The 25,953-nt window shown below is 40.6% G+C and overlaps 1 protein-coding gene across 1 annotated transcript; it reads left to right on the top strand.

Moving 5' to 3' along the window:
- Nucleotides 1-273: 273 nt before the first annotated feature.
- LOC104923886 (fibroblast growth factor 5) lies at nt 274-25,326 on the top strand. The gene is made up of 4 exons (XM_027282233.1): nt 274-408; nt 8,559-9,225; nt 22,060-22,163; nt 24,501-25,326. Exons 1-4 carry the CDS (start codon nt 274-276, stop codon nt 24,699-24,701), a joined length of 1,107 nt encoding a protein of 368 aa, XP_027138034.1. The 3' UTR covers nt 24,702-25,326.
- The last annotated feature ends 627 nt before the right edge of the window (nt 25,327-25,953 follow it).

Below are 25,953 nucleotides of genomic sequence, written 5' to 3'. Positions count from 1 at the left end.
TGATATTTTTTTAGTTTGTTGTAATCCAAAAGATGTTAATTAAAAGGTGTCAGTTAATGTAATACATAGATGGATAGTAGTATCTGCTTAATACTATATTTTAGTGTTTTATTTACTTATTATAAGCTTTTATTGTGTTTATAATTGCTAAATATGGTAAGTTACAGTAAAGTATTGCCACAAAGATTAGCAGGAATAAAATAAAGAGATTTCAATGAGATGCTGTGGATAAATGTGTGCTATTAAGGTACAAAGGCTATCATGGTATAAACCATGCGTATCATGGGGAATCTAAGATGTCTCCCCAATAAGATGGAGGAGCTAATGGTGCAAACCAGGCTAGAGAGGGAGTATAAAGAGTGTACCATCACAGAGACCGAGCTGAATGAACTCGCTTGGGACTCACTGGTAACTCTGGACGGCTTTCAACTTGTGAGAGCGGACAGGAAAGCAAATGAGAGTAGACGGATGAAGGAAGACAGGAAAGCAGCGAGAAAGAAGGGGAATGACAAAGGCAAAGGAAACGTCCATGGACCACAGGCCAGAATCAAAACCAGGTCACTCGCTGCAGGAAGGACTTATATTTTTTATCCATCTTGTATATTGCAAGGTGCTTTAACAAGTGAATTACCCCGGTGTGATCAATAAAGTCTCTCTTATTTTATCTCATATGCATTATTTTGCATGTTAACAGAGTTCTTGTCTATACGACGACATTTTAAAACTAGTGAATTAAAGGCTGAGATCCACTATAACTGCTGTGTTCAGCTGAACGGGTCTAAAAGATGACGACTTACATGTCTTAAGTAAACGAGACATTTCCAGCAACAGACAGCAAAGAAGGCCCAGAGAAGAGGATCATTCTTGTGAAAGAAGATCTTCAGGTCAGTGAGTTCATTCCCTCGACACTAAGGTGGCTGCCAGTATATTAACACCCAGCCAAATGATGGAAATGATCATCGCCGTGGTGAAATGTTATTTGTTACCATGGTAAATGTATCATGAGAATTAGCATTCCAGTGGCAGTTGTGTTTAACATTTCAGCTTTTTAGTCTCCTGCATGGAACACGCTGTAATTACTTCCATGTAGTTAACATTATTAAAATATGGAAGCTATCTCAACACTATTAGAAGAAGCTGTCAGCGGTGCGTTGTGGGAAACCTTTCAAAACTTCAGGTTTACATTTCAGAATGTAAACTCAGTCGAGAAGCGGCACCATCTGATACGAGGAATCGCAGTTTGTAATTTAAGCCAGTAGTTGACAAATTAAGTATGAAACTGGCTGCAGACGGAGTCGATGAGGTTGATGATGGTGATGTCAGACTTTTAAGTCCAGTGCAGACTTGCACTGTAAAAGGTTTTTCCATAAGAAACCAACACCAGTCACATGTATTTAAATTCTATGTTGATTTGTCGGTGCTGTATTTCCACTGACAGTAATTCTTAATCTGAAACCACATCCAGTGTTAATGATGATGTTAGTTTATACTGACCTTATCGAACCAAGGCACAAAAGAAGCAACAAATACTTCCGCTTGAGCCATTAATAAGATCAACACCTGCTGCACAGACTTCCTATGTTCTCTGTGAAGTTTATGTTTCGGTGTGTGTTTGACTGTATGGCTCATTATGGCATCAGGGCTGTTGATGTTTGGATATATCTGTAGGGCAGATGTCAGAGGGTTATGTCTGTTTCGCAGATGTGAGGTTTGGTGTCTAAAAACCAAAATATGGCGGCACTTTCCTTCAAATGTATAATTAGCTCTGTTATGACTTCATATTGGATCATAATTTTATTTTACTGCATGGCCTCAAGAAATAAACTATTCTCTCTCGCTCTGTCAATTTTAGAGGACACTTGTGGATGAAAAAGAACAGCAGCCTTGCATCAGGCTCAGTGTTTGTTTCCATTGGTAAATATTTTACTATCTTAACCTTCAGGTGCATTTATTCTGATGGGTCAGTCCATTTCCCTTTTAGGAACATTGGTGGTGATATCTTTATCCAATAATCATGTGAATCAGGCCTTGCAGACAAAAATGCTCTAAACAATAAAACGTTCCTGTCAGTGACAGAAACCAGACCGTCAAGACTCTTAATATGTGACAATGGTGACGTTAAATGAGATGAATTATTACTTGAAGACAGTGCTGCCTTTATGTGTTGTAGCTTTGTAGCTTCAGGAGAGACTTGTTCGTGATTATAAACCTGACTCTTTTTTTTTTTTTTTTTTGGTGGAGGGAAAAATCAGCATGAGGAGACAATCGGAAATACTGTGGTGTGTGAATCATAAAACACCCTTAAACCAAAGTTTCATTGTTCTATGTCACTGTTCAAGAACATCTTTGTTTATGCGATGTGAAGGTCACGTTTTGAGTTTGAAGACTCTGGCACACCTTCTGAGGCCTGCCTGAGAAAAAAAAAAAAAAGGTGTTTACTCGTGTTTCTCTTATTGCTACAGTTAACACGCTGATCCGTGTTTGTTTCCATTTCAAATCCGTGTAGTACATTCCAATGGGATGACAAAAATAATGTGGGAAGGGCAACAAAACAAAGCTTTAAAAAAAAAAAAGGACTTTAAAAGGAGCGCTGATTAATTTAAAATGGCTATTTTTCATGCTTTGAATTAGAACAGATCGTACTCAGAGTGGTCTGGATTATTAAGATCGTCGCTGATGTTTTGCTTTCACTCAGAATGATCTATGCAGCAGTTTGACCGTAACTCTAGTGTACAGTATCTGTAAGTTTATCGTAAGACCTCCTTTTTGTCAATAAGTGCTTTAATGTGTCTGTAATTAAAGTTAACTGCCAAGGCCATTTCTGCAGTACTAGTTTGAAGACCATAATGCGTTCAAAGCCACCAGCCCAAACCGCAATGAAACAATTAGAATCACTGAGCCGAACTGCTGGTCCCTAATGGCGTTCTCCTTCTAGGCATGAGCAATCAAGACTTATCCAAGGCATGACCAACGGAGCCAAAGGGGACCTGTGTCACCTCATCCGGGCTCGAATCCGCAAAGCCGCTCACTTTTACTGATCTAAGGCTCTTTGGGAATATATATTAAAGCTCACAGCCGTTTGGCTTTGGGTGCTGACCCTGGATCAGCACTTCCACTCTGACTGACTTTGAAGTTTGGCCTCAGATTGCAACGACAGCTTTAAGCCAAAACCACGAGACAATGAGACTGACTCATTTCTTTCCTATGATCGGAGAGAGAGAGAGAAAAAAAAAGGAGATTTTGAGAAATGTGACCACATCTAAAAAAATTATTTATTCATCATTAGAGGCACCGCTTTTTGTATTCTGACCTAGACTTACAACCATGACTGTGTAATTATAATCGGTCGGATTTTATTTGATTTTTTAAATATATTTTCGTTAATCTTATGAGACGATTTCTGCTGTGTCATATTTTTAAAAACATTTAGCTAGAGAACAAAATTATGTAAATGACGTGAATCAATTTTGAAGAGCGTGGAACTTATTGTAAATTATTGGATGACGATTCTTTCCAGAGAGGGAAGCCCCTACAGCCTTGTTGAGTATTTCAGAGGGAAAAAGCTGAATATGTGGTGCTCCGCTGCATCAAACAAATTGTTTTCTGGTGTGACAAAACATTTTTTCCCTCACGGACGACTGACTTCCAACATCTGAGTCTTGTTAGGACTGTTAGACGGAACAACAAGACTGCAAGCAATGAAGAGATCAGTCAGTAATTGATCAGTAACTGATAATTAGTGCAATAGTGATTCATGCTTACTATTACAACACAGAGACGATTAAACAGCTTGAAAAATTTCAGTGCAATGAAAGAAGGGTCAGAGACAAACTGTGTGCGTCTGTTTGTGTGTGTGTGTGTGGGTGTGTGGGTGTGTGCTGTGTGTGTTGTCATTCTACACCCCAAATTCAAGCCACAGAGCCACTGACCAGATGTTTTTTTCTCTCCTTCTCCTGCTCACTCCATCTCGTTGCATTTTTTTTGTCTCTTCTTCTCACTCCTTTGTTCTTTCCCTGGGAGTTTTCATTTTGATTGCTTCACTGCTAAGTTCTCATTCATTCATTCGTTCGTTGTCAGTGTTCTGCCTTTATAGCCACAATGTATGAGCTTCAATGTTCGATACTACCCACTTAAACCTGTGTACAGTATAGTGACTTATGACCAAACAAAAACAGAATCAGTTACATTTGAGACTTCATGGTTGCAGCTAATATTTTCATTACTGTTGATTACTTTCCTTGATTATCCTTATTTTTATGTATAAAATGTGAGTAAACTAGGAGTAAATTATCTTAAGACTTTCTGTCTACAGGACTTAAGATTAATGAAAGGATGTTATTTATTTTAATGAAATTAGGCTGCACACACATTAGTATAAAAGACTAAAGTACATTTCCATCTGAAATACAGCCCTACATGGTGTCTCTGTCTCAGGATCGTGTCTGTACATGTCCGCCTTAGTCAAACAGCTTGGAAAGACACTCAGGAAACTTCACGATATCTCGAATGGATCTAAGGATATTCGATTACATGAGTGCGTTGAAGAAGCGCGTCGTAAATTGCTGTCCGTGGTGCTGAATTTTGTCTGCAGGTGTTGACATGTTGATGGTGTTCTGGTATACATGTGGGCATGTGTGTGAAGTGTAAAACAAATGGTCAAGTGGACAGTTTTTTAAAAAGGTTTGTAAGTCCTAACAGGGTTACAACTAAAATACTAGAATATCTGCAGGTAATTGTCTCTTGATTAATGCTCATAAAATAAAAAAAAAAAGTTGTTTTGCCAAGAAAAAAGAACCCTCATAATTGAGAAAGCTGGAAATGTTTGGTATTTTTAACTTTAAAATTGGACTTAATTAGAGATGAATCAGTAATTGAAATAGTTGCAGATGGAGGTCACTCTGGTGGCCTAAGGGTTAACGCGCAACAACCATTAACCGCAACATCCGTGAGCCCGGAGGACTTTTGTTGCATATCATCATTCCCCATCTCTCTCTCTCCACTCATTTCCTGCCATCGCTTTGCTGTCAACTTGGCAGGAAAGCCATAAAATGCCCCACAAAATACTTTTATTTCAACTCCAAGTAGTGATGCCCCCGATCAACTTTATTTTGGTACCGATTCCAGTTGCAGATCATCGGCTGAAACGCTGCCAGTACTGCTTGTTCTTTGTTTTCTTATTGCAAAAAAGTGAATAAAGCCCCATTTCAAACAAAGTGCCTAAAAAGTCCCTGAAATTCAAATGAACCGCATAACACTGTCTTATATTTTGACAAAAGTTGGTTCATCGAGTCATTACAAATTAAATCACTTTATTTTTTTTCTTTTTAAAAAATCCTGACACATCATCAGTTCTCTCTCCTTTTTTTTCCTTGGCTCAATGAGCCTGTTACTGAAAACTAAATATACCATTAATGTTTAAATTTAATCCAGCATTGCTGTAAATTAATCATATACACAAATGACTGAATAAAGCGACTGCTGACTCCTAACCAGCTGGGAGGAGATGCAAATAATCAACAACTGCTAGGCTAAAAACAAAGCTTACTTAGTTTGTTTGGCACACATTTTGCATACCTGACATGTTAGGATTAAAATACTATTAACACCATCAATTGTTTTTCCCCATTCAGCGACTCGAAACATAATCCAGATCTCCAGATTGCATATTTTTTTCCTGAATATCGTCCGTCAGCAGGTCTAATTCTAATAATCCCCAAGAAATAATAAACATACTCACTCATACCTGCACCATTTTTCACCACTGACACAACAATTACATCTAACATCTAGCATCCAATTCAATCATTGATCATTAATATATCAAATGATGTAACTTTATTACACAGCTTGTAAAGTTCTGCACAGTAGTTGGTCTTTCACCATCAAATCAATCTTTGTCATGTCATCGACAGGCCCTCAGTGGGGAATAGTCGGCTCTAATGTTGACGTGAATGACAGACTGTTGGCAGCACTGAACATCTGTATAATATCAGCTAGAGTTAACCACCTTACAGGGAAATGCCGGCTGACTGTAAGTGTACATCACATTGTTATTACTGTGCTGTTGGTGCATCAGCAAAGGGAACTGTTTAAAAGAAGTATTAATGCAAGATAGATTGACACTAACTAAAAATGAATGAAGAAACAGCAGAATGTGATAACTCAAATTTATCCGTTGCATACCTCGGACAGAAGGCAGCAGTCCAGTAATAACGGAGAAGAGAAAGAGTAGGCAGGGGCGGAGATATGGCTGTTGTCTGACAATGTGAAAAGGAAATTAAACAATGCTGAAACCAGACAGCAGACCTAGATTCTTGAAAGGTGAAACACAAGGACACACGTAAGGTACGACTTCTTTTATCCAAACACAGAGAGATGTTTATCTAAAGATTAAGGTCTGAAGTAGAGAAATCACTTGATAGTATCTGTCAAAACAGCTGAGGGGAAACTTGGCTCCAATCTGTCCGCTGCATCCTCAGATGAGAAAAAGAAACTCTTGGCCATTATAGGCAACCATGTGTCATGGAGGGTGGAGAATTTGTAGCTTTTTAACTGGAGGTTTTGAGCATAATGAGCATCTCTTCAACCAGAAAAGAGAAAAACTAATGTGGAAAATTAGTGCACAGTTTCAATCGCCCCCACCTTTAATGAACACATGCATCCATATCAAACCTTAGGGAGGATGCTTTGGGTGGTGAGGTGTCAGGTTATTAAGGTGCGTTGTACACCTGCATTGAATGTGATTGGACGTTATAAGTCAGCTGATGGCCACACAAGCTGTGAATGAGCCAGTGACTCATGTGAAGCATGCAGCTAACACTTCATCTTTTATTTATGGGTGAAGTTGATGTCCTCTTTTTCAGTTATGTACCCAAAAATTAATATTTACTGAAAAAACTAGCAGAGAATGTGATATACGCTTAATAATGAGTGGGGCTAGAAGTTTAACAATGAGAAAACAAAATGCAGTGATGATCTTTTCTGTCTTCTTCAGGTAGTTACCTGGTTTAAAATAAATTGTTTTGCCAATTTCAGATTATTTAGGTGTTGTTGTGCTGCCGTCTCAGATGTTTCGACACATCAAACTTTTCAGACTTTTGGTATCTTTTTTTGTTAAATGTTTTATAGAGAAACATCTTCATATTTCTCACATTAAAGAAATTAAACCTGCATTATTTTGCTACATAAACTCTGTTGTATCAACACGAGTATTGAACATTTTTCAAAAACAAAACCCGAGCTAATCACGACGACAGAAACATTTTGAAGACGGACCTTAGAGCGCTGCAACAGGAGAGAGATGTGAAGGAAAGGTTTTCTTTCCTTCTTTCTCGGACCTGCTCTGCTCAACTGGTGGGGTTTTGTCTGGGAAGGGGAGGAGACATGGAGAAAAAGTGGAAGAGGGAGGGAGGGAAAGAGAAAACGGGGTGGGACAGAGCCCCCCCCCACCACCACCACCACCACTCCGGCCCCCCCTCCACACACACACACACACAAACACATATGTACATGTGCAGACACACATGCACGCACACATAAATGCACACAGCTCTTCAAAGCCAAGTGGTTTTCATAGACATCCAATTACGCTAAGAGATGACATCTGGGGAACTGCAGCAGATAAATAAGGTGAAAGGAAAGACAAGATTCAGTCACCTCAGAGAAACTCCAGATAACCAGACAGAACAGCGCTGATAGAGATAGGAGAGAGGGAGAGGCAAAGGAAAGAGGGAGGGGGCCAAAGGAGAGGGAGCCACACACAGGAGGAAAGAAGAGAGGCAACGCACTGCTCCAGCGCTCAGACTCCGGGAGGCAAGGACAGGGGAGAGATAGGGAGCTCAGCTCACTGACAAGACGCACAACAAGAGAGGGGAGAAAGACGAGAGCTCCCGGGCTCAGTTACACACTCAAGTAACTTCAAACCAGCTCCGACAAACCGAGAGAAACAAAGAGAGAAAAGAACAGAAGAAAGTCTGGATTCTTTTTTTGTGTGTGTGTGTGTGTGTGGCCTGCCTTGCGTGGATTTCTCTGGACATTTTATGAGAAGCAGCATTAATCCTTTTTTTTTTTTTTTTGACTTCCTGTTTTTATTTATTTCATTTTGTACTAAGCAGTTTGGCATCTTTTCATTTCATCCAGACCTCCTCCGCCTTCCTGTTATCCACCTCCCTGGACTGGAGAAGATAAATGGTTTGGGTCGTGTGTGTGTGCGTGTGTGTTTGTGTGTGGAGTAGATTCTAGCAGTGTATATGAATGAACTGATGTGTGTTTTTTCTTTCTGGATGTGAACATGTGTGTGTGTGCGTTCAAACTTTAAAATAGGATTTGGAGTGAATGTGTGCGTGTGTGTGAGAGCGGCGGTCTCGGGAGGAGAGGGTGGAGGTGGTGAGAGGTCTTTGACGCGAGCCCCCCAGTTGTTCCCATTGCGAGGTGATCTGAGTTATGGATGTTGACGCATTCCTGCGGCGCTGCTGAGGAATAAACAGAGGGGACTACAGCAGAGTCACTGAGGGCTTCACCACCACCGGCAGCTGCACCGCCATCACCATCAGAATTAGTATAACGCTCCATCTGCTACCACAGTCATCCCAGCCATTCTACAGGTTTTAACACCTACAGTCCCAGTGAGGTTGGGGGTCCCCAGACAGAGGAGGTGTAGTCGGTCAGTCAGGGGGGGTTTCTCCCACTCTCGTTCCCTCTCCCTGCACCCAGCTCAGCATGCCCCAGCCCCTGTGCACCTCCACAGCTCTCCCAGCTCCACTACCATGTGTAGATGGACAGTGACACAAGGTGCACCGGTCGCCTGGTTCTCCTCCTGCCCCTGCTGCAGACCTCCTTCACTCCTACTCTCCCTCACCTTCCTCATCCTGCTTCTGCTGCTCGGCCCGTCCTCGTCCTCACCCCTGTCCACTCTATCATCAGACTCTGAAAAGGACCACGATGCGCCGGGAGGTACTCCTGCAAGCATCTTCATCTCACATCTGCCACCTTCTCCATCATCATCATCATCACCACCACCGCTGCACGCATCCTCTGCGAGGTTGCCACGGGCGACCAATGTGTCATCGTCCTCCGCGACGGTCGTCGGGCGCCACGTGCGGAGCAGCTACAACCATCTACAAGGAGATGTGCGCAGGAGGAAACTGTTCTCCTACCAGAAATTCTTCCTTCGCATTGACAAGAAAGGAAAAGTTAACGGCACCAAAAGTGAGGACGATCCATACAGTAAGTCAACATTTGAATGAATCTTTATATTTTAAGCATCGAAATCCCCAAACTTCCAGGAATCCTGGAATTTCTTAAGACTTTACTGAGATTTAATCTCCTCTTAGATGTTTTAGTTGCACTAAAAATTGATAAAAGAGCAGCTGAACGCAACGTTTCGCTTCATTAAACTTGCATCCCTCTATGGATGCACTGCTTTTCTCCCTCTGCGTCTCATGTGTTGATCTGTGAAGAGAGAGGTTTCTCTTTTTCCACCCTCTTGTGCAACCGCGCACATTAAGGCAGGTGACTGGGCAAAAGAACAAATAACAGCTGCGTAAATTTCAGCCCCTTTCCACCATGTGTACAGGCGGGCGCACTACAGAGAGTTAGGGAAAGGGAGAGCATGACAGTGGGAGAGGAGAGGAAAGGAAAAAAAAAACACAATGAGTAAGCCAGGAAGATAAAAAAAGAGAGATGATTCACTGGAACCAATTATAAATGGCCCAGAGAAAGTTCTTCTTCTTTGAGGAAATATCTAAAACACAGCTATTACCAAACCCCTGGGGAGAATGACAAGTACACTTACTCCTTGCTGCTATTGTGCTGGAGCAATAATAGTAGTGGGCATATGCTAAGTATGAGGTTATATGAACTCACATGTAAAGTAATAACCATGCGATTCCTGCGCCTTCTTCTGGTCTTGCATTTTGAGGGCTGTGAAATATGATTTTAACCTTTATTTATCCTGAGAAGGGTCACTGAGCACACATGCTCTTTTGTCAGCACCACTCAGCCTCACGCTCACACAGTTACACTCTTTCACAGGTTTTAGTCGTCCACAGCGGGGCACTGAGAAACACCACTGGTACCTTTAGGGAACCTTGAGGTGCATTAACTGTACGACTGCATGAAAGTGGAACCTCTTGTAAGATATAAGGACTGAAGATGGATGTGAAAAGCAGCTATGTGGTGGCATGCAAACCTCAACAAAGCGTCTAATCTGTACTCTGGCAAATAGAAAGTCTTTTAACGACTTGTAAGGGTCATCATAATCATTTATGACTGATCCTGAACAGAAAATCAGCTGTTATCATTCTTGAGTCCACATCTTTATCTTCTAGTTAAACACATCTGGAAGTTCTCCAGGACTGCCACTCTCTTCTTCTCTCAGCGCAGCTCAGAATAGCTGCATCGCCTGAGGGCGCATTGACAGTAGTTTGTTGAGGGAGAACAGAACATTACTCCCACATTTACCTGCTCAGAATTTCCCTGCCAGTTCGCCGAATTAGATGGGCGACGTCCAAAGCACGAGCTAATTTCTTCAAAGAGTATACAACAGGCTCTCGTTGCGTTACGTCTACTGTATGTGTACGAATTTGCCACCGTATGTCAAAGTGTGTATGTCTGGGAATGTAACCTTCATAAATGGATTTTTGTTTTTATCACTCACACACCTTCATACACATGTCATAGGTTTGTATGCATCTGTCTGTGGGTCTGCGGTGTTGTACAAGCCTCTCCTGCACACACACACACACACACACACACACACACACACACACGCTTGAGCACAGAGAGGCCAGTCTTGCACATGGCCTCCATATGGCAAAGCCCATTTTTATTAGGGCCAGGGCCAGTGTGAATATGTGTGTGCATGTGTGTGTGCATGTGTGTGTGTGTGTGTGCCACTCAGACACCAAGGCTCTGCCAGACATGGCTGAAGGAATTTCAATTAGCGTCTCTTCCTCCCTCCCCTTGCCTGCAGTCCTCTTTGACACACACACACACATGCATACATACACTTTGACACACATGCACATAAAGAGTTCAACCATTAGGGTGCAACGTGTCGCTGACTATAACTGCATCAGGTCATGGCATCAGAGGCGCAATCCATCAATTTCAACAGCTCTTGTTATTTGATTGTGGTGAGAAACAGGTAAAAAGGTTTGTGGAGGATAAAAAATAAATAAATATGAAGACTTGGGCATGAAGGTGAAACAGGTTCATCTTGGCAGAATGTTTAGCAGACAGTTCATCTACCTGATAGCAAGTGCAGATGTTAAACACGTCACTGAGGGGAAATTTGGTGAAAAACAGGAGAGTTTTCACTCTAATGAAATAATGGGTGTCTGCAGATTATCATATTATGTGCTCAGGCGCTTGTTCATTTGCATCTGTGCACATGCAAGCTTGACTTTGTACGCTTGTAAGCCACCTCCTGCTATTTTGCATGTGCTCTAAAATCAGCAGAGAACAAATTGTACCCTTCAAATTAAACCAACACGACATAATTCAACTCTACTTCACTAACCGAGAACATGGATGTGCAAGAAATCATGTTTTTTGTTTTTTTTGCTTTGCAAGTTTTCAATACACGTTTTGCTTATTTCAACATGCTACAGATTATAACATTGTTCATTCAGATGGTAGAGTTGTAGAGCACATAGACTGCATACAGACTTTTGGGCAAATTAGTTATTTGATGCAGGTTTCTGGCCTTTATGTGCTCATTAAAAACACATGGTTCTTTGAGATAGTCCGAAGCTAACTTACAAAAAACACTACATACATACTACATCAAATAATGTACCTACATAACACATAATGTGTCAGGCCAAGCTCAGGTGCTGCACATCTTACAAGTGGTCAAAAATGGACCACTGATTTAGGAAAGCAGGGGATTAGTTGTTAGTTTTACTATCATGGTCTACCAGTCTGGTAATGTTCAGAAGGTCAGATCGCAAATGAGTGTCATTAGATGGTGTCAGAGGTGATGAAGACGTTTTAGCTCAAGCTCCGGGGTCGAGTCTCTCCTCCGCAGCAGAGCCTTTCTAATCATCTTGTCAAAGCCGAGGGCAGTACATCATTCAGAGTTTTGGGGGCCTGTATTGTGAATGTGCGCTCACTGGTGCATGTGAGTGTTTGTCCATTTGTTTTCATGTCATCAACGCCCATCTATCCGGTCTCACCTCATAAAGGTCTTTAATGTGTGGTAATCCTGTCGTGCTGTCATGCGATTAGCACCGATCATGCCACTGACCAGCTACAGAACCGGGCCTTGTTCTCTACCATCGGCGTTGTCCACGGACTGTCACATCTCGTTTACAAACAAACAAATAAAGCATTGAAACAAATGGACATGTGTTTGCAGTTGGACCACAGACTTGTGGTCGTGCGTAGCTCAATTAGCATTGAATAGCGCCAACTTGACCACAGTCAGAGCTTTGATTCTCACTGCGGCCACCCGGATTGTAAAATCTGCCACACATACTTATTGGTAACATTAATCACAGTGGACACATTATCCACCGACATGAATTAATCTAACGCACCACAATTTATGTGGAGTCTAATACACTGGACATTATTCTGATTTAGTGCAGGTTTTCCATGTCCAGGGTAATTACACAGGTCTGCCCCCTCTGGTTTGACCTCTTCCCATTGACCCAAGTCAGGAAGCTTTGTTAATGGAAAGGTCAACGCTACACAGTGCATCACTTTTGGCTGTCCTGTTGCTCTTGAGTCTTAAAAGTTGTGTTTTCTTAACATAAGTGTCATTAAACAAAAAGGAAAAAAATATGTGTCACTGTAAAATTGTTTTTCTAATATTCAAATATTTCAACAAGTCAGTGTCTGTGTCTTGAAACTTTAAAAATAAGACAGATCACTGCACTGGAATAAAGAATAAAGGGGGATTCATTAAACTAGTTGACTTGTATTGGAAATGTTACAATTATTTCACTGCACTGGCAGATTTTTCCGCTTGTTCAGAGGAAATTGGACAATAAAAATTACTTGGTAAAAATTTGGTAATGATTTTTGCTGTTAACATTCCATATAACTAAAAAGGAAATTGTGTTCATGCAGAATGCATAACAAACTTATTAAATATTTGAATCGGGACTTCAAACCCCACAACCGCTTCTTTTCATCTTTCTCCTCCGCATCCATAAACCGCCAATGTCTCAGCAAGGTTAACGCAAAACAAAAATGTAACAAGTGCTTGCCCTTCCTGGATATTTTTTTTTTTAAACATCCTCTTGAAATTAGTCCCAGTCTTTTCCCCTTTTTCGGTTTCTACACATCTTTATTTTTTTTCTGCTGCCTTTCTTCCTGCTCTCTGCTTGATGAGCGTGTTTGGGTTCTCGTGAGAAAAGGTAACAGTGTGGGCCATAAAAGAGAGTTATGAGGAGGTACTGGATGTACCAGAGGTTAGTGTCAGCGTTGCTTTTCATTCAAAGTTACTTTGACATCTTCATGGACTCTTCTCTCCAACAGCCGTAAATAAAAGCTGTGAGCAAACGTCACAGCATGAGCCTGTTCAGGAAACACTGAACCCATCATTGAGTACTCAAGCTGCTATAGCCAAGTTTAACATCAGCAACTACAATAAACATACAGTGTACTCTGATACTTCCCCTTGGTTGAGACGAATAAGAAGTGATCCTGATAGAAAATCATAGAAAACCACTTCACAAATTAGTGAAGGTCTTTGACTTAATCACCTTATTTTAACATCTTAGACGCTGCGATCTGCCTAGATGAACAAATTCAATATATTTCACTGTCTTATGGCCTCTTCATGGTGTTAATATCTAAAATGCAGCGAGTGTCTGGATCGAATCATGTCAGTTCTGATTCATGACTACTTTACTGGAATCTACGGAGCAAACGCTGTCAAGGTCCTGCAGAAACATTACATAATATTGATTAGTATCTTACATAAGAGCAAAAACTGACAGCTTTTGTCCTTTTATTCTGAAATTATTAAATAGATAATGAAACCAAGCCAAAGCATTAATAATCTATTGTAAACGTTTGAGACAGATGGATTAACGGGCCATTTACTGGTATTTACTGGCACTTCACACGAGTTGTTACATAATCTTTGATGCCTAGAGCTTGAAATGTTCAGTTTTGGGACAAAAGTTAATAACAGAAATCAAGCTGTCAAAGTCTGAAAAGTCTTTGTACCGAGAAAACCTTCATGTATTGATGAGGATGAGTCTGTGAGGGAGAAAGCTCTGCTGAGTTTACCTACTTTAGACTTCCATCTTTTAACAAATATTAGACATAGTCTGAAACTTTGGAAACTTTCACAGGTTCCAATATGAGTTGGTGTTTGCCATTTTCATCTCATCACTCCAACAGTATAGTTCAGTGATGGTTTGGGATAAATTGTCACATACAAACGTTAATGACTCCCAAATTTGATTAGAATTGAACAGATAAAATCGAATGTTTAAAATCGAATGAATCATGGCTGAGGCTTTGCCTCATCAGATGAAATAAAAACAATGACCATTCATGCAACTTCTCACCTCTCCCTCCCCACCTTTGTCAGCACTATTTTCCATCTCCCACGCAGAGGTGAATGTGAAGGTCCAGAGGTCCAGATGTATGAGTGCCCTTTGACCCAACAACTACCCGAACAGGGTAATTTACGGAGCACGTGTGTGTGTGTGTGTGTGTGTGTGTGTGTGTGTGTGTGTGTGTGTGTGTGTGTGTGTGTGTGTGTGTGTGTGGCGCTGTTCATGTGTTGGATGTGTGTGGGAGAAAACGTGCAGTGCTGAAAACGAACTCCGAAATTTAATAAAAGCTCCCCATCGAGATATTGGTTAAGATATATTTCTACAATGTTAAAGCTCAGTTTTTCTACTTTTTGAAAGCTCAGTGTTTTTGCCAAGAGTCACTGAGGACAATGACAGGATCTGTCTCATTTTTCCATCACTGTTTACATATTTTCTATCATCGCTGCTTGATATTTTCCCATCAATTCTCTCCCCTGTCCATTAATGTGTCAGCTACAACAAGAATGAAATAAGAGCCAGATTTCTGTAGGCAGACCGAGGCAGCCCTGCCACAAACCCCACCAGTCAGGCACCACCTTAAACAAAAGTCTTTCAGCAGCAAATCATGTTTCTGTAAGATCCTCTGCTGCTTTGGAACGCTTCGGCTCTCTGAAGAGAAAATGGCTCCAAACATCAAGAGTCAATTACTATCCGCAAGGAATCCTAAGTTGGACATCTTTGTTTTGATGGACGGCCTTTTTCATTGTTTATGTTATGTGGAGAATTCTTGCAGAGTACAATCATAAATATCCTGGAGAGTGGGAGAGAAAGAGAGAGAAACAGGAGGAGACACTCGGACTTACAGTTAGATTTGAGTGATTAAACACATTTCTCTTAATATTTGGTGTGAACGATCATCTCCATGTAATTGGTATGTAGTACACAATCCGGGTAAATAAGCAACTGTGTACTTATATCTGAAGGTGGCAGGATACATTTAGTAGTACTCCTGAAGTTTTACACGTCTGCACTAAGTTCATGTTATCAACACGGAGAGGCATTTTAACATGGTGCCCATGCAGCTGGGTTTTTTTGGCTCATCTCGGCGCTGTCCTAACAAATATCCAACAGTTTGTTGTCATCTAAATAACAAATCATTACATTCAGCAACAAACTGCGAAACAGAAACCATTCGGAGTAAACAGTGATGGGAAAATTGTTCATCATCCGCAGTGTTTGCCATGTCAGCAGGACACTTTTCTGCCTGGCTTAATTTTGGAAAGTTGTGTAATCTCTGCAGCGCTGGAGCCAAGCATGCCTTGGTTGCGAACATCAACGTAAAATGTGAGATTGTAAAAATAAATGTTGTAGTTTAAATCACTTCATCTGCAGCATAATCAAGAAGCTCTTGGCTTTGCTCTCTTATTCTAAGCAGTCCATATGACGACCTATTACTCTTTAAACTGAGCTGAACAGTGACATCTTGTAGCAGGAAACTGAACAACTTGTTATGGTGCATGTCCAGGTGAAAATCAGAAGTAATCTAGTCCTTTTTTGAGCTGATCGATTGGGTCATTTTTCAAGCTTCTCTATGTGATGAATTGCTTTTCTCTTTATGATCACTGTGAATGGGATTTCGGGATTTGAACTGTTGGTGGGACAGAAACATTTGCACTCAACCATGACCTCTTGGAAATTGATTAAGAAATAATTGTTAGTTGCAGGTCAGGTCCCAGCTTTAACTTTATTAAAGTATATTGAAAAATATCCTGGAAGAATTCATGGGCAGTAAAGCAGCGGGCGGTGAAGAAAAGCATCTGTGACAGATAACATCCAGGGCTGTTGCCATATAGACACCATGTGCTTCAGGAAAAGCCCCCCCACTGAATACGCACACACCTCATGTTACTGCTTCTCCACACTCACCCCCTAACCCTGCCACACACACACACACACACACACACACTCACCCCCTAACCCTGCCACACACACACACACACACACACACACACACTGCATGAAAGTGAGGCTCTTAATGGAGTCATCAAAGGTAGAGCTGAGAGCTGAGTTAAGTCCAGAGAGGCATCTGGACAGCCTGGTCGTTTGAACAGAGCAGCCAGGAATGCCAGCTAATTACAATGTGTGTATGTATATATATATGTGTGTGCGTGTCCTTGTGTATGTGTGTGTGTGTACTATATGTATATGGACTTAAATGCATGTGTGAGGAGAGACAAAAGAAAGTATTAACGATGCAGAGACAGAAAAGATGGATGTGACAAATAAAATGCAATGAATAATATCTGTGCGTGTCCTTGCATTATATTAGCGGTGTAAAATAACAAGATTTCTAAAGCTGAGAGTCCGGTGCCAACAACTCAAACCACAACAGTTGGGCAACATCGCACTGGCAGCTGAACTGTAAATGAAAAATGTGTGAAATGCAGACGACCGTCACAGCACTTTGCCTGAAAACATAAATCCTGCCGTGTCAGGCCTGTGAAATGTTATGACAGAAACTGGCAGCTTCGGCACTTTATCATGTTACAAAGTCAACTGTGTTAAAGGAATCACAAGTGTTTTTTTGTTGTTGTTTTTTCTTTTTTCCTCCTCTCGATTAAATCACCATTAATATCACTGTGAATTTCTTTGGGTTTTCCTCCCAGCTGCTCTTAAACGTGTGTGACATAACTTGCGGTGGTCTTGCTGCAACCAGTAAAGTGATCTCAAATTATGCGGACTGGAATGATGAGAAACTTAACACTATCTGTTGGCCGGACCTCTGGTATTTTTAAACTGAGGGTTTTCACTCAGGTGATCCCCTTTTGTTTAATTTTTTTGTATTTTTTCTAATATTCTGGGTCTGTTTTTCTTTCCGTACCTCGGCCAGTTTTGAAATCACACACAGCTTGAACGGTGTGCGGTTTCGGCTATTTCTGTCCGACAAGAAAGACAGTGATGTGAGTGTTCCTGTCAAGGAAGGAAATAAAACCATTATGGGGGCAAGAATACGCTGAGTACTCCAGTGAGAGCAGGTCCAATAGAACAATCCTGCTAATGTAAAAAATACCCATTCAGTGTAGTGCAAAAAGGGCATACCATAACATGATTTGTTACCCAGAAACTTAGTATGAACAAAACAAATTTTGAAAAGAAATCAGTTTACCAAATATTCTATTTGTAAAAAAAATTTGGCTGTATTGAAAATCAGAACCAGGCCTCTGTTTTCTCAGCTTCAGTCTAAACCGTCGGCCGGGCGGGCTTTGATGTGGCCACTTAGCGCAGGATGATACTGTTGTCAACCACATCAGTCTAAACCAATACCTCAACGCTCCTCAAAACACATAATATACAGCAGTTTCCACTCCAACCCAGTATCTTCACCAGCACTCACCAAGCAAACTGCACAAACGAGGAGTGTTTGTTCTCTCTCAGACTTCATAAAGAGCCGGAAATATTCAACCAAACTCCAAGAAAAAATAATGCAAAGGAAATAGTTTAATCCTGTTAAAACCACGGCTTTGTGGAAACGCAGCCAAGGACTTGTTTGCATGGATCTTGCTTTGTTTTTTGTATCTATATGGCCAAATACAGACAAATAGTTTCATATTTTCAATTGATATCTGATTTACGCACATTTATTCTTTGTGAATTCCTCTATTCTTCTTTTGTATCTTTTATGGATTTTCTTTTCTTTTAAGTCTTTTGCGGTTGCATGGATGTAAACTCTCGTGTCACAATGAATACGAGACGTCGTCAGTCACTCTGTTGCCATAGTTTCAAAGAGAAAAATGATCTTAGTGTTTAGACCTCAACTGATGCAAATCAGATAAAAAAAATCTTTTTTCTTTTTTCTTTTTTTTTTAAGAAAAAAAAAAGAAAGGCCACTTTTGCTTCATGAAAATTTTGTTTCTTGGATGTCACATTTCTATTTTATCTAAAAAGAGCGAGAGAATTTAGTCACTGCAGAATAAGGCATGAGTTCATCCAAATATCTGGACCCAGTATAAAAGAACCAAACCATTTCCATTCATCTCACTGAGGGGAGTTCATGACACATGAAGTGACGATATTTCACAATACAGAGCAAGACCTCTCCGGGCTTCAGGCACGCAGTGGACCCACTCACAGCTGGTCACCATGTCGAGGTCAAATTGTGAACAACCACAGTATAATCTTCAAAACATCTCCTGGATAAACAGTGGAAACATTTTCATAACCTCCCTTAACCTTTAGGTTCAGCTGGAGTCTCACTGACCGGGTTTACAAAGAGGGCTGAGCAGGGGTCGACGGGAGGTCTGCGTATGTGTGTGTTCCTGTATGTCTGTCTGTGTGTGTGTGTGTCTGTGTCTGTGTGTGTGTGTAAAAATACTTGATGCTATAAGAGCAAAAACATGTAAAATTTTTATTTTAATGATAAGTAAAAATTTCAAATTCACTCTAAAGATTTTCAAAGTTGGGCTAGTCTGGACGAGGACCTGTGTGACAACTCATCCCCTTTCCTTTTTTCCCCCACATTTCCTGTCATCTCTCTTCTATTAGCTATAAAAGGCATTAAATAACTAATAACATACTTTTAAATTGAGATTTCTCAAAAGTAGTGAAGTGAGTTTCATGTCAATCAAATAACTGCAAGCTTCTCCGACTACTGAAAACTAGAATTTCCTTCACAAATACTGATATTAATAAGGGCTTGACCTGATGTCTCATCAGTCAGATTCAAACACTGAGTTTTAGTAGGAAGCTGAATGGTTGATGGGAAACTGGTGGAATATGTAACCCCCTCCTATGACCAATTAAAGTTATAGAACTGCTGTTGCGTATACAGTATGTTTGTGCGTGTTTGATTTGTAAAAGGCAGATTTACATTCACATTTATAGATTTTACAGAGTCACACTGGTGTTCAGTTCTGGCTACAAAACCCATTAAAACTTGTAGCGGTCTTTATGAAGCTTAATGAACAGTTTCTTACTGTTAGAAGGCCAGCTTGTGTTTATTTGTACTTGCAGCTCCGTTAGTGTTACGGTTTGGGTTTGACTGGCAAAGACCCCTTTTGGCTTGTTTTTATGAAAGTTGTAGTGTTGCCCTGTCACACACAGGTGTTTGCCCTTGGTTGAATGTTGATAGCGGAAAATGTCCATGCCTTTTATATTAAGTGAACCTTATGCCATTTGTGCTTTCAGTGCTGGGTCATAAAACTGTTTTTCCTTTGCACTTAAAAACATAAATTCATAATTAAGATGTTGGGCTGAGATCCAGGGGGGCACAGGGAGGGAGATAAACAGGTTTCTCTTTTTTCTAAAAATACATTAACAGACTCAAGACACTAGTAAGACACAGTGTTAAGTGAGGAAAATAAAAAAAAAGGCAAGTTTGAAGAGCAGTATGGTTTTATCTTTAAGGTTTCAACCTCAGACTGCATCTGTGCATCTGCGTTTATCACAAAAACCTGACGTATGGGTCTGTGTTACAAGCCCGGGTCCTGTTTTCTCCATCTCCTTGCCATAAATTCTGTTGTTGCAATCTAAGCCTTTTGTTACAGCCTGGCCTTTTAACTCGAAGGCAGACGGGCTTGCTTCTGGTAACTGGTAAAGGGGCCATAAAAAGAGCCCTGTGCTTTGGTTTTCGACAAACCACATCAAACAGGAGGAGGGGAAAAAAGGGTTTGAACAGGTGGACCGGCCTTTAGCACAGCACAGCACAGACAGATCTTATCCTGACAGATCACAGCTCAGAAATGTCAGCTGTGGCGCAGCGAGAAGGAACATTTTGAGCCTGATAGATCACTGTTGTGTTGTGGTACAAGTCCCTGTGAGTAATGGACTTAACATAACAAACCAACATGATGCACTGTGAGCTATGAAAATCTTCTTTAAGTTCAGAGATTTAACAAGTCCTTACTGAGTAAGATTAATGCCGGTCGACCTCAGCCAAGGACTACATTTCACAAAAGGCAACAAGGCCAGAAACTCGAAACACACATACAAGGGGAAATTGTTTGTCGCTGCTAAACATCAAGTTAATTTTTATGCCATTTTTAGACGTTAGCAAATGCAAAACAGTCTCTCGCTGCTATTGCAAAGCACTGACAAATAACAGACAATGGGAGGCAAGAGTGACACATTTTGCATTGAGGAAAAAGTCCAAGATGTCTCAACATGTAAGGCTGTAAAACAGCAGTTTGAGGGCAGATGCTCTCAACAAGCCTCCTCATCCCTCATTTCTCATTAAAAATCGCACCAGGGCTGCAGGATGTTGCAAATCTCTGTCTGAGGATGAGAGAGAGGGGGACTGAGGGCAGGAAAGGGACATGTGGTAAAAAAAGACAGGTGTGATTTCTATGAGAATTGAAGCTTAAAGAACAAAGTGAGAGTGGTTTGCTTGATCTTTAACCTGTCCTCTCACACAGGATTTCTTTTACTGCCAAAGCTGAGGAAAATGAAAAAATACTGTACTCATGTTAAACCTACACATACAGCATTACATAAGGTTATTTAGAATATATTACTCGAACAGGAAAATCATTTTCTGACACTTTAAAATCACAAAAATAACAATAATAGACCTGCAGAGATCTTCTGGATGTACCGTCCTCCTCTCTCACTTATCCTTCCGATTATTCCTGCAACCATGCTCCACTTCCTACTTGCCCCTTTAGCTAATCCTCTCAAACCCCTGATAGTTTTATGGCTTGGTGTAACTGACTTTAGGATGAGAGAAGAAAGGGCCGGCGACCACAGTTTAAACCAGTAATTGGTTCAGGCTTGAAAACTGATACGGACGCCTTGACCTCTTGCCAGTCTGGCAGCCACAAAGCCTCTCCGTCCTGTCCATGTGCCCGCTCGCCTGCCTGCTTGCTCGAGCTCCCCTGGTCAGAAAAACAAACATAGAACGGAGAAATGTTTTTTCCTGGCTTACACCTCGGTCCCAGGGCATGCAGCCCACAAGCTAACCAACAAATGAACAGGGGGCAAGAGGCCGGTCTGAGGTCTGCCTGTCACACAGCGAAAGAAATTTAAAAAAAAAAAAGAGAGACAAGACTGGGGTTCACTTGTGCGGAAGAAACCGAGATGATTCAGGTTTCTGCTGCAGACTTTTTGAGCTATTTTGCAAAATTAAAAGAACCCAATTAAGAGTAATGCATGTAAGCTTAAACCTCATATTCAAGGATGCACCTTTTCACATTTTAAACTGAAGTCAGTACAGTCAAAAATACATTTTGTGGTGTTTTAGATCCAAATTTTCAATAATTGTCAACATTTACTAGACAAATATGACAACAATCAACAACAGTCCAGTATAAAGGAAAAAATGCCACACATTTGCTATTTGCAGATACATAAGTAAGCCCTTTCTTTGCTTTCCTCTGGTGTATAATCACTCGACTTTGTGTTTTATGCTGAAGATGAAACAAAACAAGCTGTTAGAAGATGCCACCGTGGCTACTGAGCTCTAAATATGTATCTAGCATCAGCAGAACAGTGTACGTGACTGCAACAATATCTAAATCTGCACAAAGTTTTGACGTGTTTGTGTGTCTGTCTCCCGCTGCACCAGGTATTTTGGAGATCAAGTCGGTGGATGTGGGAGTGGTGGCCATCAGGGGCCTCAGCAGTAACTACTACCTGGCAATCAGCAAGAAAGGAGAGCTATACGGAGCGGTGAGTACATGTTTCACATTAATAACTATTACTTTTTGTGTTTTGGGGTGTTCACACTGCGTGTATTCTCATGATTACTAAATGTTACTGGTGATACAGTGTAAAACATGTCTCTTAATGATTTAAAGTCTTGTAAAAGAGACACTTTTCTCCCTAAACTGGTGACTCTGCAGCCTTGAATTTCCTTGAATGCTTTTTAAAAACAATGGACAAGGCTACAAGACTCTCTATTCCAGAAATAGGAACCACAGTCAGTCAATGAGCTCTCCTCTCTGCTACCTACCTCTCCTCTCCACTCCATTCAGAAACAGGAAACACAATCCTTCAGTTTCTCTATTCTGCTTCAGTCCCTCTGGGGAGAGCAGCGCTTGTTTCATCCGTTTTCTCTCTCTCCCTCCTTTTCTTCATCTCATTCTCTCTCTGCTTTTTTTCCTCTCTTTTTCTTACTTTGAAAGACCCGACATTCAGCGTGTCTCTCTGGAGTCACACCACAGATGAAATGACACACGGTAGAAAAGACAGAGAGGCATTCTGTTGCATGGCCTGAAACTGAATTCCCATGACGTCTTCTGCTCGGTGCAACACAAGCCATAGTAGCGCGGAGGAGAAGGGCCGGCGTTCGATTACACTTGATGGATTTACACAGTGACTTCTTTATCCAGCTGTAATCAAATGAAATCATTGTTTCGTTACATCGTCAGATTAATACATGTAAATTACACAAAGGATTATGATTGCCTTTAGGTTTTTACACGACTGAATTTACAGAATTCTCAAAGAAAACCGGCGAGGAAGTATGAATGATAATTAACACTGTGTTATCAGTTATTAACCTTTTAATGTATGTCCAGAAATGTCACTAAAACGGTACTGACATTATTATTTTTCATGATGCATTGCAATAATTTGATGTCACTTATGATTACGGTTTCTTTTTTTCTTTTAATCCGCTTTTGTAATCATTTTAATTGCAAGGAAGCCAGCACACACACACACACACACACACACACACACACACGGTTTGATCATACGAAGCACCAGCTTTCGTTAGAAATCTGCACAGTGTCTGTAAAATATTCTCATTTTGCTTTGGGAACATTCAGTTTTACTTCTGGAACCAATTTGAACAGCTGTGGCCAGAAACAGAGAGAGAGAGAGAGACTGAGTTATATTGTGCGTGTGTGTGTGTGTGTGTGTGTGTGTGTGTGTGTGTGTGTGTTCGAGGCGAGTACATTTTTGCTTGTGAATATCAACCGCATCCAGTTAACTGGCTGTTTAGGCGACGTTAGCCTTAAGCACAAGGGCAGCTTCCAGTAAACTGACAAATGTTACTCTCTCAGATCATTTTCTCTTTATTTACCAGTGGGTGGTCACTGCGGTAATGTAGGCCACAAACATGGTGTCACGATGCTTTTTTGCTGGCACAGAGCCGGAACCTTTAAGACGTCACATCTCATGCTAACCTCTCCGCCTCCTGCGTCCTACAACACCTCCCCCACTTACCCAAAACCCCCTGCAGTCAACACACACACACACACACACGCACACCCACACACACACACACAAACATCTAGAACAATTTGAATTTCATGTCCGGTTTTTACAATTGGTCTTGATTACACTGGGGATTGTGCAGCAGATTCTTAAACAATGGCTGACCATTTGTTGATCCACGTTGTCACAAGAAGTAAAATATCAAAATGTTGTTGCTGTGCTATGACAAGGACCATACGAACAACTTTAACATTAATAAGCACGAAGAGATCAACGAAAAGCAGCAAACACAACAACCAAAGCCAGAGATTTGGCTTCAATTTTCTATTAACAACTTACGCTAGTTATGATATGAGTAACGAAACTCGTAATAATGAAACTGAAACATTAAGAAGAGAAACTGAGGACAAGACGTGGATAAGGGGGACATTAACTGAAGATCAGGGTCCAGTAAATTGGAAAAGGCAACCAGTCTTCTGACTTGGGGATGTCGAGGGTTACGAAAAGGGCAAAGTATGGACCTGAGAGTTCATTAAGCATCATCCCAAGATCAGAAATTTTTACACCATGCATCTGCTTTAAAAACATTAAGGCTACAACACACGATTATTTTGAATTATTGATTTATCTAACAAGTTTTCTTTTTGATTAACCGATTGTTTGGTCTATAAAATATCAGAAGGTTGGGATGTTTTCCCGCTCCGAAAGCTCAAGGTGATGCCATCAGATTGAATCAAAACACCAAAATATTTTTCACATTAACAATGACTGAATGCATCCAACAGTTATCCAAATTGCTGATTCTTCTCATATTAACGTTCCCTGTCTTTCCCCACCTTGCAGACGGACTACGGTCTGGACTGTCGTCTAATTGAACGCATCGAGGAGAACAAGTACAACACCTACGCTTCAGCAGAGTGGCGCAACAAGAAGAAGCACATGTTTGTGGGACTGAACGCCAACGGCAAGCCAATGAGGGGGAAGAAGACACGGAGGAAAAACACAGCCACTCACTTCCTGCCCATGGTGGTACAACCACGATGATTGGACATATCAGCCATGGGAGAGCTCTGCAGACCTTCGTGGGGTATCAGACTTTTATTTTGGAGTTACGGCGATGGCTACATTGGACAGATCTGAATCAGATCTGAATGATGCACTGAGGAGGAAAAGAATGGAAACCTATGGACATTTTATCTCTGTTGGATAAAGACATTTCTATTTTTAAAAGAAAGAAATAAGATATATTGCTATACAATGTATATATTATTTTCAGTTTTAAGTTATCAAGTACATTGGCACAGTAGAAATATGAAATGAAATGACTTCTGTGCCAAAATGTGTGATTAGCAACTCACATTTCTAGATTTGTGTACATGTGAAGCGATTTGACTGGGAAGAAAAATGAAAATATGTAAGATAGGAAGAGACAAAAGAACAGAAGAGGAAGTACTGATATAAAGCTCAAAAGAAGAAGAAGAAGAAGAAGAAAATGAAAAGGGACGAGTTAGTCAGGAAGCACCAACACAACAGCAAGTCTAACACTATCATGTTTATTTTTCTTCAAATTTATTTATTTTGTGTAATATTTAACAAAAACCAACAAAAACACAAAAAGGACACTTGTCTTTTTTACCATTTATGCTTCTCTTTTTGAATACTAATCATTTAAACCTAAATAAATATAAAAAATATATTTGTCTTTAAGTTGTTTGACTGACTTTGAATCTTTTTAGATATTTCCACCAATTATTGGTTGTTCATACTGTAAATACGCAGCAAGGAGATAGAAATAAACACAAATATACGCACTAACAAAACAATTCTTTAATCCAGGATTCGCTATATTTTAATATATTAACATGCAAATCACTGATTCAGTCCATGAGAAGAGGTTTGATGCTTTTGAGTTCTCACGTGAGTGTGAGCAGTACTTACTAGCTTCATTCTGAAGCTTTCAACCACATCTCATTGTCTTCGTTGGCGGATGACATAATTTTTCTTCCTCTTTTGCTGAGTAATCGGTTTCTTTAGCAAACTGTGAGGAAATCAGTGGATGTGGATGAAACCAAGATGTGAATCAGGAATCTGTAAGAGATTAGACTTTTGAACTACAGACAACCTGGTTGATGACATTGATACAAAAAGCTCTCCCTTTACAAGTATACATGGCAAACATGGCTTCCTGGAGGATAAACACTGTCTTTTATGTGATAACAACAAAGACAAAACAGGCTTTAGAAATGGCCGACCCACACACACACACACACACACACACACACATGAACACACTCTG

Source organism: Larimichthys crocea, chromosome IX, assembly GCF_000972845.2.
Source record: "Larimichthys crocea isolate SSNF chromosome IX, L_crocea_2.0, whole genome shotgun sequence".
NCBI lineage: Eukaryota > Metazoa > Chordata > Actinopteri > Sciaenidae > Larimichthys > Larimichthys crocea.
Note: the sequence above shows the minus strand (reverse complement) of the source record. Positions and strands in the feature narration are given on the sequence as shown.

Coding starts and splice junctions, on each gene's coding strand:
- LOC104923886 (XM_027282233.1), top strand. CDS start 274: ATGCGTATCATGGGGAATCTAAGATGTCTCCCCAATAAGATGGAGGAG. Junction 9,226..22,059: donor AAGTGAGGACGATCCATACA/GTAAGTCAACAT, acceptor CCGCTGCACCAG/GTATTTTGGAGATCAAGTCG. Junction 22,164..24,500: donor AAGGAGAGCTATACGGAGCG/GTGAGTACATGT, acceptor CCCACCTTGCAG/ACGGACTACGGTCTGGACTG.